This window comes from Gnatocerus cornutus, chromosome 6 (assembly GCF_029298725.1).
Source record: "Gnatocerus cornutus isolate USDA-ARS CGAHR chromosome 6, icGnaCorn1.1, whole genome shotgun sequence".
NCBI classification, from domain to species: domain Eukaryota; kingdom Metazoa; phylum Arthropoda; class Insecta; order Coleoptera; family Tenebrionidae; genus Gnatocerus; species Gnatocerus cornutus.
The window spans coordinates 18,044,675-18,065,893 of NC_142238.1; the positions used below are offsets into that span (position 1 = coordinate 18,044,675).

The 21,219-nt window shown below is 34.5% G+C and overlaps 3 protein-coding genes across 3 annotated transcripts in view; 2 read left to right on the forward strand and 1 right to left on the reverse strand.

Moving 5' to 3' along the window:
* Window positions 1-476: 476 nt before the first annotated feature.
* The window catches only part of Sema2a (Semaphorin 2a), a 259,723-nt gene continuing 238,980 nt past the window's right edge, over window positions 477-21,219 (forward strand). The window contains exon 1 of the mRNA XM_088038686.1: window positions 477-804. The gene's annotated coding sequence lies outside the window, so the exon portion shown is untranslated. The remainder of the gene's footprint in view (window positions 805-21,219) is intronic.
* On the reverse strand, window positions 8,159-8,839 carry LOC148173595 (uncharacterized). Its single transcript, XM_088039898.1, has one exon. The coding sequence runs from the start codon at window positions 8,837-8,839 to the stop codon at window positions 8,159-8,161; it is 681 nt and encodes a 226-aa protein (XP_087896024.1).
* On the forward strand, window positions 14,019-18,004 carry LOC148173596 (uncharacterized). Its single transcript, XM_088039639.1, has 2 exons — window positions 14,019-14,130; window positions 14,185-18,004. Exon 2 carries the CDS (start codon window positions 14,192-14,194, stop codon window positions 18,002-18,004), a length of 3,813 nt encoding a protein of 1,270 aa, XP_087895765.1. The 5' UTR covers window positions 14,019-14,130; window positions 14,185-14,191.

The window sequence follows — 21,219 nt, forward strand, 5'->3', positions numbered from 1 at the left end:
CAGATTAAGCTTTTGGGAGCATATTTGGGTGATTATTTTTACAATAAAATATTAAATTGGTTAATAAATAACTTTTTAGCTCTCTGTGGGCGGAAATGGGGATTGAATTTTCAAAATAGCAGCTTTCCAGGGCGGTATTAGCAATAAAACGCTGCTCTCGAAGCTTAGAAAAACGCCCGTCATTTTTTGCGATTGTTCCCACATCCCATTTCTATATCTAACCCCGTAATAAAAAGGCCCATAAAAACTGCAGCAAAGTGTTAACATCATCCAATCATCCCCGTAAACAAGCCCTTTCCCATCATCGGAAGCGTTCAAGTCCTTCCAGACTGGGTCATCCCTCTGAAAATTATTAATCATTTCCCTCTATTAGCAATCACGCCTGAAAACAATTAATCTTGGCGTATTTTGATGCAGAGTGTACAGATCGAACCTCGCACTCCTGCTGCGCAACTCTGCATTCGCAGGTCGCGTGGAGCCGGATCGTAGCGCCCTCTTCAACCAGTTCGGTTTGTCTTCGAGCGGTCGCTGGTTGTACTTTCGTCGCGTGCTTCAGATCGTAGCCTTGCATGAGCGCGTGAGGCATGCTGACCTTAAGGCTGCGTTTCCGCGATGGCTAATCCCACTGCTGATCTAAGAGCTGATTCACACTTGATCCTGACCATTTCAAATGTACTTTTGCAGGAATTTTAAATCTGACTGAGGACACGTGTGACTGTGCTGCGGTGTTTTGTGCACGAACGACTTTGAGCACTTTCCGGTAAATTAGCGTAGGGATAGAGGCTACTGCTGGATAATTTTAAGGTAATTTCGAATTGTTTACATGTTTTAGTCTCGAGAGGCTCGACCACTTAATTCCCGGGTGGAACGGATCGGGGCACAATTACAATTGACGCGTGTTGGGGATTATGTCATGTATTTTATCTGAGATGCTATCGGGGGTGGCTTACCGGCGACCTATATTCACGTGTTGCCAGCGGACGATTTTTGTCCAAACTGCCATAAACATTCAGGAGAATTTTTAACGTTTATTACTGCGCTTTTGATAATTAACAAAAACTGTTCACTGAAAATTACTCATGTAGTAAATGAACGCTGTTGTTTATGTTGACATCGGCGCATATTTTGTTAAATAATAACGGCTGATAAATGAAAAATGTGTGCTGCCAATGATTTATAATAATTATATTCATTACTAAATAATTATTGAAGTTTTGAATATCAAATTTCATTATTCTTTGTGTATCATTATTATCAATACTATCATCGTTCTGCGTCTGATTTGCTATTTCTGTTAAAACTCATAAAACCACACACGCCCTTGGTTTTATTTTTTGGAAATTTCTTAGACTGAAGAGGTGGTTTGAAAACCGTATAAATAAATTGGAAGTTGAAAATTGCGATTATTGCTGATTCCGTTTTGCTCTCTCTTAAATTACTTAAATACGATTTCCTCTGAAAAAATTAAATTCAAAACAGATACAGAGGGATATTTCCAGGTTGCTAGGGATGCTGCTAATTCGACAAGCTAAGCCAATTGTATTTGTATCAATTTCTGCTCTCAAAATTATTTCAGATTTGAATAAAAAAATACTCTCAGTAATTACAAAAAATTTATTTATCTTACAATATCAGCTAAAAGAATAAACTTTACATAGTAAACACAATTTGAGGCAGTCTTCGTTATTTACTTGAGAATATCTATAAAACAGCCCCGTAATTTCATTACGAGAAGCTCTGGGACATTTCGTCCTCAGATTTTTAATCAGAGTCTTCAGTTTATGGTCCATTACCCCAACTAGTTTGCTTGAAGTTTCAGTTCTTCATTATTAATTTTATTTTTATAAACAAGCCACTTAAGACGACGGGACGTTTTAAACAGCTGAAAGAAAAAAGCCATGTAATGCATAAAAGATCAACTTGGACGAAAATGGGAAGTTGCTGAAATATTCATCCGATGATACCTAGTGCAAATTTATCGCTCTGTTGAGAAACCTATTGTCAGAATATTGAATTATGTAATGAACAATTAGACTACGCCAACAATGTAGGAGGAAACTATTTTGATTTACATCCGCGTGCTTCTTTTCTTCGAAGCTCAGTGGTGGCATAAGGGGAATTAAACTAGTGCTTATCACGTTTTTGGCCATAAAGCGTTTGTAATTACACCCTGAATTTTATTATATGTTATTTACAACACGAACGAAATAAATCCTCCATTCCGGCCTTGTTTATAATTATTTAATTGTCGGGGAGCCCATTTGCGTTTACAAATTAATGCGTAGACTACCCGACACAAATCACCACTTAAACTTTAAATGATTGTGTGATTGCCTCGTATTGTACCAGCGTATTTGCCCCGAACTCTTTATTAAAAATTTCACACGCTGCGGCGTTCGATGACGAAATCATTTCACTCCCAGCCATTTTTTTATTTATTTCGCTGTGGGCGAAGAACATTATTTTTTATTCAATAACGGGAGATTTTGCGAATCTAAACTAGGTTAACTTGAATTTCGGAGCAGTTATGCACGTTGTTTACAGGGGATTAAAGTTTAAGAGGTTAGGGGTGGCGTTCTTTGTCTCCAAGTTTGGGCAGAAAAATTTCTTCGTATTTCAGTGCAAAGGTTAAAAGTGGAGGGGATTTGGGGATAGTCCGTGATTTAATTACAAGTGGAATGAAGTAATTTGTCGCTTGGGTGGTGGAACTCTGTCTGGTTTTTGCAAGATTTGAAAGTTGAATTTCTTACAGTTGCCAGAGAGATTTAATTTATTTACCAGTCAATGAATTACTGTATTTTAGGGCTAAGGCCCAGGAATTATATACATAAACAAATTGGTGGTTTGATATTCACATCCATATTTAATTCAGTGATTATTATTAATTTATTGTTTAAATTCAATTTTACAGAATTTATTAACTCGTTTTTTGATTCAATTTTGGAAGTAAAATATTTTATTCTGCAAATTTAATTTAGGTACTCTCCATACCATGATTTTGTTTACAAAATGAATGAGATATAAATTAAACTTACATAAATTCATATTCAATGAGTGTATGTAAATATTCTAACTCATATTATGAGAATTTTTACGAGATATTGTAATGCAGGAATGATTAAATCTGATATTAAATAAACTAGTGATTTAAAATACTGGATATTGGCATTAAATACGTGATATATTTGGCATTTATTATTCGCTTTATTTTATTATCCGTCCTTCACGTTTGAATTATGGTCAAAGAGCATCAATATGCAGCCAATTTAAAAAAAAAGGGATCTCATTGATTTGTTTTTGTTTTTTTAGATTCATTATCAGATTTATGTCCGATTATAAAATAATAATCTTTGTTTTACGATATCGTTTAGCGTCCATAAATTAGTTGTTTATAGACGACGTATGTAATTAAAAAGTATAACAGCCGTTGCCAGAATCAAATAATAATTATATTCCTATATAATTAGCTATTATACAAGGTGTCTCAAAATTCGCGAATTCTTGAAGAATTTGCTTTATTTCGGAGTAAAAAAATCTTAAATTTTAGTAATTTTTCTTAAAAATGCAACGGCAACGTGGCTAGAAAATAATCTGTTACTATGGATACAGGCAACTATAATTTTTGTCAAAATCTGTCACCCCGCTAAAAATTTGATTCAAATGATGAATACGCAGGCTTGTATTTGGTTTTGGAGGCATGACAACTGACCTGTGGTACCTGCTCGCCTATACCATGAGCGATAGACCAATCAACTGCGTCAACCAACTCCAGGAGTCTTTTGTCGCTGGACGCGTTAGTATTGTAATGATTCCACACATGGAAAAGCAGATTCTTGTCGCTTACCGCAACGATCCAAAAATTTGCACACGAAACTTGGGTCGTCAGTTAGATGTGCGTCTTTCTTTAGTGAGCAAGCTGCTTGTGGCAAAATTGACATTACTTGACAATGTCAGTTATGAGGTTTGGAACGTATCTATGCAATTCAAATAGAAATCATAAGATAGGTTAGGATGTGAGTTTTGCAATGAACAAAATTAAAGTGCTTACATCTTCTTCAGGAAGTGCGAATTTTTTTTTTTTTAAGTATTTACGGGCACCACTGGGTTCCCCCTACTGCGCTCTGAATTCGGAAATCGCTAATTTTGAGACACCTGTAGTTTGCTGCATTCAGATCTACCAGTCATTCAGATGCTTAAGATCTCACACTTTCTGATTTTTTAGGATCTTTGGTTTATTCAAATTCTCTAGTTTTTTAGATTCAGTGTTAAAATCCTGAAAATTATTTCTAAGGTTTCCATTATTACATGAGTAATGTTTGAATTTTTTGATTTTATATTTTATTTGATCTTTGGCTTTAGAATGCCCTGAATCCCATAGAAAGAAAGCTTCAATCTTAGGATAAAAGCAACTGGGAGCTTCTAGATATCAATTGAACGGCCCTTTCGCCTAATTTAATTTCTCATTTTATGGCTCTCATGCGTAATATTATATCATAACAACGTCAAATTGCACTTTACCAACGTCAAATACGACCTATTGGAAACTAGCGTGATTGGTTTACGAGGAATGTTTGTCATGCAAACTTTAGGGTCGGAAATTATATAAACGCCCTTTAAGTATGTCGAAAACTTTGAGTGGGGTGAATATTTGATTCAAGCTAAGCACAGCTTTTGGTTCGTGTCGTTTGGAAAAAAGATTGGGACTTTTTATTACTTTATTTTGGCGGAAAAAAGAAATTTTGTGTCGCAATTTTCTCACCTGGTTTTGCAGTATCAAAACACGAAAAGTAGAAGCTCAAATACGCCAGGATTTTCAAGATTTTGTCATGTTAAGCGAAAGTTACTTGCTTCTCAGGTTTTTTGCTCGAAAGGTCGATTGCTCAAATCAACACAAAAACTGTTTTTTTACACGGAACGGGCGTAACACAGGTGTCTTCCGGAAGAGTCTCTTGAGGACGTGATCTAAGGGGTTGTAAGATTTCTGACGTCATTTTACTACGAGCCGTACGATGCGCAAAGGGACGTGATGAATGAAATAAACTTCGTGTTTAGTATATTCTTATATTTTCAATCCCTCCGTGCTTGCAGAGAGTGGAAATTTTGGTTTTGGTACCAAGCACGAATCCCAAGACAATTTAGATTTTTCCATTTAGTGGCTCTTCACTCAATTTACTCCCCCCCTCGTCCTCTCGTTATTTAGTGCTCCCCTCCTGTAATAAATAAATCGAAAGTCTTGATAAGATCGCCATCTCGCAACTCCCAAAGTGTGAGGTGTATCGCAGTCGTAATTTCGCCGGTCGACTTAACGTTCTGACAGAACCTCAGCTTGCAACGAACCTTCGAGCCGATAACAAATTGCCCGTGTAATTCGGGCGTACAGTTTTTCCCCGGCAAAACCTTGCGGAAACGGCAATTTCATATTTCACGACGTTTTCTTAGTGTGGTAATTAACACAACACACGCGCTATTGTTAACACACTTAGACGAAAAACTTAATTAAAAAAAGTTAGCATGTCACTACGCCTTTTCTCACTGTCGAAAATTATTGCCGTTTGTTCTGTCAAGTGCTCGGCTTTGAAAGGTTTTAATTTTGGTTTAACATGCACGATGGGAGTGTGTGAGGGCGATTTTATCGGAGAAATTTCACGCTGCTGTTCGGACGATGTAATAGTGATGCTAATGGCTCGTTTGGAAGAAATCTGAAATTGTCCGCTTTTTGCTAGCGCCCGGACTGGTGTCACTCGTTACAATCAATAGTAATTTCCATCGACAAAGCTCCCCTTCCGCCAAATTTGCAATCCTGCTGTAAACTATACCTATCCCATCACGTGACAGGAAGGACATCGTTAAACTCCTGTCGCCGTCCCAGTGAATAATAATGAAGATAAGCGACACCCTTATCATCCAGACCACATATTTACGATATTCTTTTATCATTCTACTAGGGGATGATTTGCGGAATAACGAAGGAGGAGATCTTTCGCAGGCTAAATATTTAACGACATTATGCGTGCCGTGTACGTGGGGAGTAATTAATAGTACGCAAGGGGTCGCACATTCATGATGAAGATGGTGCGTGCGTTACACCCTTCGAGGGTGGAGCTATCGAGAGGAAAATATAGTCGCTGAAAAAAGTGGCAGGAATTGAGTATAATAGTCGCGATTTTTCATTATATGGTGGGTGGATGAAGGGATATTTGTCACGTATTGAGGAGTTTTTCAGGGCGCTTTTTAATTGTGTTCAGACCGGCAAATTACAGCTCCTTTCAGTACAGTACATCTTTAGTCATCTGTCTTTCACTTCTTCTAGACAAACCCGTAATTATTCGATAAAACCCCTCCAGCGTCGCCGTACAAACTCTTCTTAACATAAAGAGATTAGATTCAAACGGAGATCGCAACGCTTTCACTGTAATTAATAGTCGGTATATCACACCATCTATAATTTGTAGGAAAATGTCCGCGAAAGGAATGCACTTTGTAAAAAAATACATTTAATTAGTATCCTCGCGAAAGTGTGAAGAGGATCAGATTAAACGTCACGCACAAGAAACACCTCCTTGATGCAGGGACGGACTCGACGAGATAATCAGTATTATTTTAATCTACCGACTGTTCTTGCAAATTCGAGGTTTTAGATATGTCTTGATTTTCGCCGCAACCTCTACAGCGCCGCATTGCGTGTTACCGTCACTTTTTCAACTCGAAATCCGTTTTGTTCCGCGTAATTTCATACATCCTGCGCTTCGTACCTTCGTCAGAATCATATCAATTATATTCTCTTGAAGTTAAATAGGATCAACATTGAGCAAACAACATTACTGACATTATACCCACGTCTAAGATGGCCGAAAAGGATTCTTTCAGTGCTTTGTGTCGAAATTACCAGCAGCCCAATAACGCTAATGTCTTTTGTAGGGTTTTCGGTCTAGTGTCCCATTTTTCCGACGCCTCATCGAATAATTAATTTTGTCACCATGACGCCATTATTTAGGTAAAATGTAGATTCGTGGAGCCTGCGTTTGACATGTAAATCAAATTTAATCCCAACTCTTTGACAAATATGGCAGTGATTGATTCGTAATTAACACATAAGCGCTATTTTATTTTACCGAAATATTGTGTGAAATTGTTGGTCCGAGACTTAACCTCATCGTTTTATTGTTGGTTTGAATCAACATTGATAGATTTACCAATCTTCCAACTTAAATTGTTTTGGAATGTCACGATTTCAATTTGAGATTTGTCGATATTGCATGGAAATATAGCCATTTTTGTGGCGGAGTCGGAGACTTCATGGATTTATTTTATGGGGAAAATTTCATACTGGTCAAGGAGAAAAACCTCAACGTGCGGTAAAGCTAATGCGCCGATTTAGAAAAGTTCAAAAATAAGCAAAATTCGTTTTTGAAAGCTTTTTCTCTGCACTTCGCTCAAAGAAATTGCTCCAGTTGCATCAAAATACATTTAGATTTCTGAAACAATTAGCTCATCTTAAACAAAATTCTGTGTTTTTGGATCTCGCCTAGAATTATTATTTTCTGAGATATTTGTGATTTAATTTAATGCAATTCGTTTTTATCTAATACAGAATTTCGCGTAGAATTCAAATCAATTTGTAGAATTTTCTTAGGACAACAAATAACCGAATTAGACGCTCGCAAAGAGCAGAAAAAAATTTTTGGAAGCATAATTTGTTCATTATGAGTATCAAATTTTTTTTTCTTCGAAAAAAGTGATCCAAATGGCGTTCCCGACCGTTCTTTTTTCCCTCCAATGCGAATTTTGCCTGGAAAGAATTATGACTGCGATAATTCCATCCTGAGACGTTAAAAACAGAGCTCAATCTCCGCAAACTAATTTTCTTCTTCACGCAATCTTATTATAAGAATAAATTTGCCAACTTCACCGCTACAGTTGTTATATCGATTTGCAGCAGACTTCTTCTATTTCAGTAATATAGCAGAATGTAAGTTGGATCGTAATAAAGAAAATCCATGTCAAAACGAGGGCTGTGCGATGAAAAATAACTTGTGGCAGATGCACTTGACTACTAGAATTATGAAAAAATGATTAAACGTGTAAAATTCACACGATCGAAAGATCACAAGTTTATTTAATCGATTTTGCATTCAGAGCACTTACACTTAAACCCACTTTAATTACCGATGTCAATTTCAACGAACTCGGTGAATATCCAGCCAGAACAAGCCTCTCTTAATGTAATATACTGCTTCGTTGTTACGGGTCCCACGTAAGACAGCTGCATGGATTTCCCATTGTTCCTCCTCTTTGCTAACAACTTGAAGAATTTACATGAACGTATTTTCACTTTGTCGAAATTAATTTTTTGGAGGTTTTTACACCGCGTGAGTAAGTTGCACAGTGCACCGCTATTCAAATACACATTCCTTGTAGAGCCCCAACAGTCTTCAATACTTATATTCTCCAAATGTCGACAGAATTTTGAAGTATTCTCCAAGACAACATTAGCGTCGTTTCGATGCAATATCTCGAGTTTTTTGATTTTGGGACACGTTCGGATCCAATTTTTTAAAACGTGAGAAGGAATGTGATTACCAGCGGTCACTTTAGTCCACGGTGAAGATAACATTGCTAGTTTGTGCCATTTTTTACAAACTCGACGCACATTAAAGTAGAGATCTTCGATGCCCAAGAATGAGAAGATGTAGAGGAGGGTTTCATTCGGGAGCAAGTCGAAGGGGTCGAAACTTCGTAATCGTTTTCTGGGGATTGTAGTGGCGGACCTGAATGTTATTTTGCGTTTGCGGGCCCTCGTGTTGCGTAAGTTGTAGTGGGATTTTTCAATGAAAAACATTGTGAATTCAACGAGGACATTAGACTGAAATTTGACATTTGACAAACGTAATGGGGACTGTCACACTGACGGTCGCGGGGTTTTTCAAGAAAAGTAACTAATCGTGTTGGATGTTTTTTTCTGGCCGCTTTGAATTAATTTACAAATATAAACCGCATCCCAGATTTGTTTGCAGCGTGTTTACGCGAATTGCTCAACCGCTGTACATATTTTTTGCAAACCAAAATTACACCTCATTAAACATAAAGAGCCAACCCTGACAGTCCTCCCTCTTTGGTTCTGTTTTTGTTACCAGTTTCCTGCGGGCTTGTTTCCCTTGAACGTAAATTTTTAAATTTCAATTTATCTGGAAAAATCTCGTTTGTTGCCGGTAAAATTAACAAGGTGTTATCCCAATTATCGGTTGCAGGACAAACGACAACGGTTTCCCTGGGGCGTATGCACGTACACCTTAAACGGATTAAACTAATGTGGTGTCCCCAACACCTACCTAATCAACTAATCTGCCTAATTAATGTTGGCGACATTAATCTCGACCGATAATACCGCAACGATATGTCGCGCGGATTATTCTGCACATCGTTTTTCGCCCTCGTAACTAAACGTCTTATGAAGATTATCTCCAACTGGAAATGCCAGAAGTTAAACTGCACTTTATGCCAACGTTTTACTCGAGTTGGGAAGTGTATGAAAAGTCTGCAGGGGATTCAGGGAAGCGGGGACTTCAAAACTCTGATTTCAATAGCAGGTGGGCTCTAATTGACACCAAAAAACTTCAAATTCGTACTTTTCTTAATTCTGTAAATATTTGTAAAAATTTTCACTTCTGTCTTCCGAAATATGAAATATACGAGACAATAGATATATTTTATTATTTCAATGGTTTAAACTTATATTTAGAATTTTTATTTGGGAATAATAGATCTTTGCCTCCACCAATTTTGATCGTTTTAAAAAATTTGTACTTTTTTTAATTCTGTGGGAATTTGTAAAATTCTTCGTTTCTGTCTTAAGACAGATGAAGTCTACAAGATAAAGGACAGATTTTTTGATTCTAAGGGTGTGGTTTTAGATTTAGAATTTTTCATTGGGGATGATAAATTTTCGCATTCACTAAATTTGGTTGTTTTAAAAAATTTGTATTTTTCTTAATTTTGTGGATACTTGCAAAATTTCTTGTTTCTGACTTAAGAAAGATGAAATCTACGAGGTAATGGACAGACTTCATGGTTCTGAGGCTCTGGAGCTAGATTTAGAATTTTTATTTGGGAATAACAGATTTTCGCATCCACCAATTTTAATTGTTTTAAAAAATTCGTACTTTTTCTAATTCTGTGGATATTTGTAAAATTGTACGTTTCTGTATTAGGACAGATGAAATTTGCGAGGTTACGGGCAGATTTTATGATTCCAAAGGTTTGGAATTATTTAGAATTTTTATTTGGGAATAATTTTTGCTTCACCAATTTTGGTCGTTTTAAAAAATTCGTACTTTTTTTAATTCTGTAGAAATTTGTAAAATTCCTTGTTTCTGTCCTAAGACAGATGAAATCTACGAAATAATGGACATACTTTATTATTCTAAAAGTCTGGGGCTAGATATAGAATTTTATTTGGAAATAATAGATTTACGTATCCACCAATATTAGTCGTTTTAAAAAATTCGTAGTTTTCTTATTTTCGTGGATATTTGTAAAATTTCTCTAATTAAGACGTATTAAGACAGATGAACTCTGCGGGACAATAGACAAATTTCATGATTCTGAGGATTATGAGCTAGATTTAGAATTTTTATTTTGAAATTATAGATTTTTGCCTCCACCAATTTTAGCCGTTTTAAAAAATTAGTACTTTTCTTAATTCTGTGGATATTTGTAAAATTTTTCGTTTCTGTCTCAAGACAGAGGAAATCAACGAAATAATGGACAGATTTCATGATTCTAAGGGTCTGGAGCTAGATTTAGAATTTTTATTTGAAAGTAATAGATTTTCGTATCCTCCAATTTCAGCCGCTTTAAAAAAATTCGTAGTTTCTTCATTTCGGGGATATTTGTAAAATTCCTCGTTTGCGTATTAAGACTGATGAAATCTGCGGACAAAAGACAAATATTATGATTAGATATTAGGATTAGAGCTAGATTTAGAATTTTTATTTTGAAATTATAGATTTTTGCCTCCACCATTTTTAGCCGTTTTAAAAAATTCGTACTTTTTTTAATTATGTGGATATTTGTAAAATTTCTCGTTTCTATTGCAAGACAGAGGAAATCAACGAGATAATGGACAGATTTCATGATTTTAAGGGTCTGGAGCTAGATTTAGAGTTTTTATTTGGAAATAATAGATTTTCGTATCCACCAATTTTAGTTGTTTTAAAAAATTCGTAGTTTTCTTCATTTCGTGGATATTTTTAAAATTCCTCGTTTCCGTATTAAGACAGATGAAATCTGCGGGACAAAAGACAAATATTATGATTAGATATTAGGATTAGAGCTAGATTTAGAATTTTTATTTTGAAATTATAGATTTTTGCCTCCATCAATTTTAGCCGTTTTAAAAAATTAGTACTTTTCTTAATTCTGGGGATATTTGTAAAATTTCTCGTTTCTATTGCAAGACAGAGGAAATCAACGAGATAATGGACAGATTTCATGATTTTAAGGGTCTGTAGCTAGATTTAGAGTTTTTATTTGGAAATAATATATTTTCGTATCCACCAATTTTAGTTGTTTTAAAAAATTCGTAGTTTTCTTCATTTCGTAGATATTTTTAAAATTCCTCGTTTCCGTATTAAGACAGATGAAATCTGCGGGACAAAAGACAAATATTATGATTAGATATTAGGATTAGAGCTAGATTTAGAATTTTTATTTTGAAATTATAGATTTTTGCCTCCACCATTTTTAGCCGTTTTAAAAAATTCGTACTTTTTTTAATTATGTGGATATTTGTAAAATTTCTCGTTTCTATTGCAAGACAGAGGAAATCAACGAGATAATGGACAGATTTCATGATTTTAAGGGTCAGGAGCTAGATTTAGAGTTTTTATTTGGAAATAATAGATTTTCGTATCCACCAATTTTAGTTGTTTTAAAAAATTCGTAGTTTTCTTCATTTCGTGGATATTTTTAAAATTCCTCGTTTCCGTATTAAGACAGATGAAATCTGCGGGACAAAAGACAAATATTATGATTAGATATTAGGATTAGAGCTAGATTTAGAATTTTTATTTTGAAATTATAGATTTTTGCCTCCATCAATTTTAGCCGTTTTAAAAAATTAGTACTTTTCTTAATTCTGTGGATATTTGTAAAATTTCTCGTTTCTATTGCAAGACAGAGGAAATCAACGAGATAATGGACAGATTTCATGATTTTAAGGGTCTGTAGCTAGATTTAGAGTTTTTATTTGGAAATAATATATTTTCGTATCCACCAATTTTAGTTGTTTTAAAAAATTCGTAGTTTTCTTCATTTCGTCGATATTTTTAAAATTCCTCGTTTCCGTATTAAGACAGATGAAATCTGCGGGACAAAAGACAAATATTATGATTAGATATTAGGATTAGAGCTAGATTTAGAATTTTTATTTTGAAATTATAGATTTTTGCCTCCACCATTTTTAGCCGTTTTAAAAAATTCGTACTTTTCTTAATTCTGTGGATATTTGTAAAATTTCTCGTTTCTATTGCAAGACAGAGGAAATCAACGAGATAATGGACAGATTTCATGATTTTAAGGGTCTGTAGCTAGATTTAGAGTTTTTATTTGGAAATAATATATTTTCGTATCCACCAATTTTAGTTGTTTTAAAAAATTCGTAGTTTTCTTCATTTCGTAGATATTTTTAAAATTCCTCGTTTCCGTATTAAGACAGATGAAATCTGCGGGACAAAAGACAAATATTATGATTAGATATTAGGATTAGAGCTAGATTTAGAATTTTTATTTTGAAATTATAGATTTTTGCCTCCACCATTTTTAGCCGTTTTAAAAAATTCGTACTTTTTTTAATTATGTGGATATTTGTAAAATTTCTCGTTTCTATTGCAAGACAGAGGAAATCAACGAGATAATGGACAGATTTCATGATTTTAAGGGTCTGGAGCTAGATTTAGAGTTTTTATTTGGAAATAATAGATTTTCGTATCCACCAATTTTAGTTGTTTTAAAAAATTCGTAGTTTTCTTCATTTCGTGGATATTTTTAAAATTCCTCGTTTCCGTATTAAGACAGATGAAATCTGCGGGACAAAAGACAAATATTATGATTAGATATTAGGATTAGAGCTAGATTTAGAATTTTTATTTTGAAATTATAGATTTTTGCCTCCATCAATTTTAGCCGTTTTAAAAAATTAGTACTTTTCTTAATTCTGGGGATATTTGTAAAATTTTTCGTTTCTATTGCAAGACAGAAGAAATCAACGAAATAATGGACAGATTTCATGATTCTAAGGGTCTGGAGCTAGATTTAGAACTTTTATTTGGAAATAATAAGTAGTGTAACAAAGCCGGTTCTAGACCGGAAGTCGTAATCTCGAGCGCCCGTCCGGTGATGTATTGCTGGTCATCTACCAATCAGGCGCACAGATGGTGTCGGCGGCTCTTCCGGCGTATTGCTGGTCATCTGCCAATCAGGTGGCGGGTGATTTAAAAATTTGACACATGGCGGTGCGAATTTGACAGCTGGTGGCGGGAAATTGAAATGTGTAGCCGGTTGGAGGCGCCGCGAGCCGATAAACAGTTCAATTTGCGCGTGCGCGGCTAAACGGCGGGAAATTTAAAAATTTGACAGATGGCGGTGGAAATTTGACAGCTGGCGACGAGAATTTTGACAGATGTCATTATGGAATGACGGAAATTTTGAATTTGACAGTTGTGTCAGATCAAGATGGCGGTGACGGTTTGGGTGACAATCATAGAGGGCGCTAGAGTGAGCAAAAATTTCAAAAAGTTTTAAGCGCGGTCCTCGGCAAAAATTTTTGGAATTTCTCGGAAAAAAAAATATTGCAATTTCTCGGAAAAAAAATGCAAAATAATTCGTTATTTGGGTGTAATCATCCGGTCTGATTTCCGCGTTTCTCGGAAAAACCGCAAACATTGATAAGACCATATGTTTCCCACCGTCTATATAACGAACAAAATGATCAGCTCAGACCATTGATTGTGCTGCTGCTGTCGAGGTGCTAATAGAACAGTAATCAGCTCATCATTTTCCGCCGTTTATACGAGTGATCAACTTAAGTCGATAAGACAAATAATTGTGTTGTAGTGAGAGTGATAATAAAAGGTAAGAATAAATTTTTGCTTCTAAATCTGGTACTGAATTTGTACTTTATCTTAGGCCTATCATGACTTCCAAAGCTGATGAAGTGATCGTGGTAAGTAACGACATCGTTCAGGCTACTAAAACGCATTTGGATAATTTGACAACAATCTTTGATCATCAAAGTGCTTTATATTTGGTCCACCAAATTAAAAGTTATTTTAAACTTTATTCGAAAACTATTAAAAGCTTGAAATTGAGTGTTGGTGCTCGACTCAAGCTTAATTCCAATTTAATTAAATTAAAACATTTTCACCTCATACTTAAACGTTTGTGTGCAAATAATGGTATCAGTGGTCGAGGATTGAAGATAAATCATCAAAAGAGGGTTCAGTGGGAAGAATTGAAAACTGCTTTTAAGTCACGCGTTCAAACTGGAATAATTTTTAATTTAAGTCACATTGATATTGTTCAGTTTTTAAATGATGCATTTTCGGTTTTTAATTCTCGCATTAAAAAATTGCTTAAAAAATTTACTTTGCTTAAAATTAACGCATGTTTTCATGGTGAATTTATTAAAAACAATCCAAACGATGGTAGTGAAATTATTGAAGAAAAATCGTTTAACACCAGGAATGGACTGTTGGATCAAGGGCGAAATATTAAAAATTGGTTTCAAAATTACATAAGTGATAAAATTTTAAGTAAACTAGAAAACTTTCAACTTCGTGATTCGGGTTGGGCATTACATAAAATTATTTCGTTGGAAATCAATATAAATAAATGTGAAATTGGGAATGGTTCATCTTTCATCAGACTTCCACAACAAATTGCTAATAAACACGCTTGTGTTAATGTCAAAAATTATAATGATAACGAGTGCTTTTCTTGGAGCGTCATCTCAGCCTTATTCCCCGCTAATAGTCATCCTGATAGAATTAATTCGTATCCGCATTGGTCATCAAAATTAAATATGAAGGGAATCGAATTTCCTGTCAGTATTAATCAAATTTCCAAATTTGAAAAATTAAATAATGTTTCAATTAACGTGTACGTTTTGGAATTAAATCAAACTAAATCAAAAGCATCGTATTATACTGTAGCTCCAGTAAGACTAACAGAAAAAAAATTAGAAAAACATGTAAATTTGCTCCAAGTCCAAAACGTTTATTTTCCAAAATTAAATGATTATGAGGCTCCAGATAATGCCGATGTGGATAACACCGAAATAAAGTATCATTATTGTTGGATTAAAAACTTGTCTCGACTTGTTTCAAATCAATTAAACAAAAATAATCATAAAGTGTATTTATGTGATCGTTGCCTTAACTATTTCAAGAAGGAGGATACTATTAAAGAGCATTCGGAGCAATGTGAAAAATTAAATTTTAGTAAAATTTCATTTCCAAAATATGATTATGTAGAATTTCAAAATTATATCAATCAACAGACATTACCATTTATTTTATACTGCGATTTCGAGTCTGTGCTTCAACCGATCGAAAAAACTTGTGAAAATACATCCAAAACCTTCAAGTATCAACAACATAAAGCGTGCAGTGTTGGACTATTTCTAAAATGTAACTATGATGATAGTCTGTCCTTTTATGACTTTTATCGTGGTGAGAATGTTGCTGTGTGGTTTACAAATAAGCTTAAACAAATTGCAAGAAATGTCTCTGAAAAAATAATCGAAGCTAAACCTATGGGTTCAAGTCCAAGCTTTAAATCAGCTGTTTTATGTCACATATGTGGGAAATGTTTTACCGAAGAAGATAGACAACAAAAAAACATTGTAAGAGATCATGATCATTTTACATCGGTATTTAGAGGATTTGCTCATTCAATATGTAATTTAAATTATAAAAAGCGATTTATGGTTCCCATTGTTTTCCACAATTTATCGGGATATGATAGTCATTTCCTCATTGAAGATATTTCAAAATTAGGAAAAATCACACTTTTGCCAATCAATCTAGAAAAGTACATTGCATTCACGCTGAAAGATGAAAATACTGATATAAAATTTAGGTTCATTGATTCTCTCAGATTTATGAATGCATCCTTGGATGAATTAGTATCGACTTTAGAAGCAGATGAATTACAACATTTAAAACGCGAATTTAAAGACTTAGATAAGGATTCCTTCAAATTACTCACACGCAAAGGTGTATTTCCATACGACTATCTCGACTCAATTGAAAAATTAACAGAAACATGTCTACCACCGATCGAAAAATTTTATAGTAAACTAAATGATTCGCACATTTCCGAAGAAAATTATCAACATGGTCAAAACGTTTGGACCCAATTCAAAATTAACAACTTGGGCGAATACTTGGATTTATATATGAAAATTGACATTTTACTATTGGCCGATGTTTTCGAAAATTTCCGTCGAGTAATGCATAAAACGTATGGTTTGGACCCCGCATGGTACTACACTTTACCCGGTTATACATGGGATTGTATGCTGAAATACACTGGATGTAAACTCGAAATTCTTAAAGATATTGATATGTTATTATTTGTGGAAAGAGGTATTCGCGGTGGCATAAATCAATGCTGCAATCGATACTCGGAAGCAAATAATAAATATTTAGGTGACGATTATGATCCATCTAAACCAAATAAATATCTAATGTATTTGGATGTCAACAATCTTTACGGGTGGGCCATGCAGCAATATTTACCGTATAGAGAATTTAAATGGTTAGATGATGTTACTGATTTTGATGTTACAAATATTTCCAACGAGTCCAACACAGGTTACATTTTAGAAGTCGATCTTGACTACCCGCAACATATACATGATCGGCACAAAGACTTACCTTTTTGTGCTGAACACCGAAAACCAGCAAATTCAAAAATCTCTAAATTAATGACCACCCTACATAAAAAAACTAATTACATTCTTCATTATCAGAATTTAAAACAAGCGATACATAATGGTTTAGTGGTTAAAAAGATTCATAAAATTTTAAGTTTCAAGCAAGCTCCATGGCTAAAACCGTATATCGAACTAAACACAAATTTACGTGCACAAGCCAAAAGTACTTTTGAAAAAAATAATTATAAATTGGCAAATAATGCAGTGTTTGGAAAAACCATGGAAAATATCCGAAAACATCGAATTGTAAAATTGGTATCGCAATGGGAAGGGAGATACGGAGCAAAAAATTTAATATCCAGCCCCAGATTTCAAAATCGTACAATTTTTAATGAAAATCTTATCGCGATCGAGCTTGCAAAAACTGAACTTATATTCAATAAACCATTGTACATTGGTATGTCTATTTTAGATATTTCCAAAGTATGTGTCTATGATTTTCATTATGAATTCATGTTAAAGAAGTTTAATGAAAATAATTGCAAACTTTTATATACTGACACAGACAGCCTTATCTACGAACTTCAATGTGATGATATCTATCATGATTTAATTAAGGCAAATATAAAAATGTTCGATACAAGTGATTACCCTTTAAACAATCAATGGTCAATACCTCTTGTAAACAAAAAGGTCCCTGGGGTGATGAAAGATGAGCTAAATAGCAATGCGATGAGTCATTTTATTGGACTTAGATCTAAAATGTACGCGTACAAAGTTAAAGGGGGAAAATGTATCAAAAAATCAAAAGGTGTTAAATTTAGTGTTGTCAAAAATAAAATCACTTTTCAAGACTACCTAGACTGTTTAAAAAATAACATGGTTAAAGAGGTGACTCAACGTACAATACGATCATTTGCACACAAAGTTTACAGTATCGAACAGCACAAAATTGGTTTAAGCAACTTTGATGATAAAAGATTTTTATTAAATGATTCCACTGATACTTTACCACACGGTCACTACAAATCACTTTTAATGGAAACAAATGAGAGCCTACAACATTGAAAATCACCATTCATTCCTACATTTCAAGTTGGAGTAGTAGGATGTGGCAAATGTACAGTCAAGACAAATGGGTGAAGGCAACAGATCTTAATTCCGCCGTCAAACGTATCCATTCAGAATTTTGTGATGCTTACTATGATCTCCTACATGCTGAGGTGTACGATGCGGACTTCACAGAAGAGGATGCATTAATTAAATCATGGAAGAAGCAATATCGCAATGGTATGGAAATTTGTCAACAATTCATCGATAAGCAAATTGATGTGGCGAGGTTGTGTCAATCTTTGTTCGACCGAGGACTACATGGATTTATTAAGGACCTGGAAATATTTTTACCACCCAATCTTGTTCAAAAGTACATAAATAAAACTTGTAATTAAAATGATGTGCCTTTATTCCCTCCCTCTTCTATAAATATCACTAGACTTATACGAAGTATTCATTGTCATGTTAGTCCCCGAACGTAAAGGTGGACGTGGTGTAGTAAATTCTCTAATTAATAAACTACCTCTAGAACTACACATACCCGGCTACAAGTAAGTCTTTACATATTCTATAAGGTTTTATTCATTTTTCAATAAAAAAGCTACTGTGGTCCTGGCACAAAATTGGAGAAAAGATTACGGAAAGGTGATTCTGGTATAAATAAGTTGGATGCTGCATGCAAAGAACACGACATTAGCTATTCCAAAAATCAATCTTTAGACGAGCGACACAAAGCAGATTGGATTTTAGAAAATCGGGCTTGGGAGAGGGTTAAATCGAAAGACGCCGGTTTAGGAGAGAAAGCAGCAGCTTGGCTTGTAACAACAGCCATGAAAACGAAAAGAAAGCTTGGAATGGGCCTTCGAAAAAAGACTCATCGTCATCATCCTACTATTTCATTTAATCGTGGTATTGTAGACCACATAAGAAAGGATCTAAGGAATGAAAATGTAGATTTATCTAATAAAACAGCATTGAGAAGAGCTGCAGTGATGGCACTCCAAACAGGTCGTATAGCTGTGAGAAAAGCGGGAGGTCGTAAGAACATACGTGTTCCTAGAATAATACCGTTTGAACCGAAGCAAGGAGGAATTTTACCTCTTCTACCTATATTAGCAGGACTGGGAAGTCTTGGTTCACTAATAGGGGGAGCTAGTGCTGTGGCAAAAACAGTGATTGATGCAAAGAATGCGAAAAAGAAATTAGATGAACAAGGTCGGCATAATAAAGCAATGGAAGAAATTGGTAAAAAAGGATCTGGTCTTTATTTGAAGAAGAATGATAGAGGTGGATACGGATTGTTTTTGAAAAAACAGCAGGTCTCAAAAAACTACCTATAGAGCTACCCAACAGAGCCCTCTACGACATCGATATAAGAAAATTCGCAAAAATGTTAAAAATACCATATTTCAGAGGAGTTTTTATGCGTGACACATTATTAAATAAACCAAATAAAAATGAATGCGCAATAGTCAATTTGGATACCAAGAAAAATCCAGGAACTCATTGGGTGGCCTACATAAAAAAGAACAACAATGTTACCTATTTTGATAGTTTTGGGGCACTAAAGCCGCCTCAAGAACTTGTACGTTATTTGGGTAATAGTGTTGAAATTTTTTACAACAATGATCGATATCAAAATTACAATCAAGTAAATTGTGGTCATTTATGTTTGAAATTTTTGTATAAAAATATGTAAAATATATAAAATAAATCAGTTACATCTTAGATGTTGTATGTGAATAATGTCAACCATCTTTTCTTTAAAAAGTAACAATCACGTGCTATCCATCGATTTCCCAAATCCTATAGAACTTGATTCAGATTGCGATTACGGTTTAGCGTTAATTGGGTTTCATTCATACAATAGTATTCCAAATATTGAACCAGGCGAAAATAAATTCTATTACTCTGAGGAGAAAGATTCAAAAGTAATAACAATACCAACAGGATCTTATGAAATTTCCGACATTGAATCATACTTGATCCAAAAAATAATTCCAAACTCTGTGAAGAAAGAAGACTACAACCAATATTTTTCACTAAAACCCAATCACAATACGCTTAAGTGTGAAATTAAAAGCGAACATTTCGCAATCGATTTTACACAGGAGGATAGTATTGGTAGAATATTAGGGTTTTCTAAACGTACACTACCACCACATCAACATCACGAATCAGATCTACCTGTCGACATAGTAAAAGTCAGAACTATTCAAATTAATTGTAATATAACGACAGGAGCTTTTCATAATCATAGGCTTTCTCATACCATTTACGAATTTGCTGTGCAAGTCAATCCAGGATTTGCAATAGACGAAGTACCAAGGAATCTTGTATATCTACCCATAATTAATAAGCGAGAAATTCCAAACATAACACTAAGCATACTTAACCAAGATTTCAAACCTGTCAATTTTCGTAAAGAAGAAGTAATTGTGCGTTTAGAACTAAAGAAACTGTCATAATGGGTTTGGTGTTTATCAATCCAAGTCGAAGTCCTTATAAAAGTTCGATGTCAGTTGTTCAGCAGTCAGTCTGTAAAAGACAACCATCGAAGACAAAGGGTTTAACTCCAGCGAATATATTGTTTCTTAAATCGTTAGGTTATAATGTCATTAAGCCAAACGTTCGACTTTCATCGAAAACCGCAATTTGATGAAAACATTAAGAAGATTGAGACTCGAACATATTATCCTTATGTGAAAACTTTTAATAATAATGACATCATTGAAATTTCAATAAATCAATCGGACATATGGACCTTAATGTACGATGCCGCCTTGATTATTGAAGGTAGTGTCAAGAAAAAAAGTGGAGAAGGAAGTGTATCTCTTGTAAATAATGTTGGTGCATTTCTATTTGATTCTGTCACATATGAATTAAATGGTAAAGAAATTGAGACCGTGCGTGATCCTGGTATTGTGAGTACAATCAGAGGTTATCTCTGTTATAACCCCAACGATTCAAAGCACCTGGATATTGCAGGATGGAATTTTCCACAAAATCCTATAGTAAATACTGATGGATCATTCATTCTACGTGTTCCTCTAAAACATCTGTTTGGTGTTTTCAATGATCATCAAGTAACATCTTTTGGAAAACAAACTATACGTCTTGTAAGGAACAAGAACGATGATGATTGTATGCATACAACTAATGTAAAAGATCCTACGATAGCAGGGGAATTAAACATTGAAAATATCTCACTAAAAGTGGACATTATTACA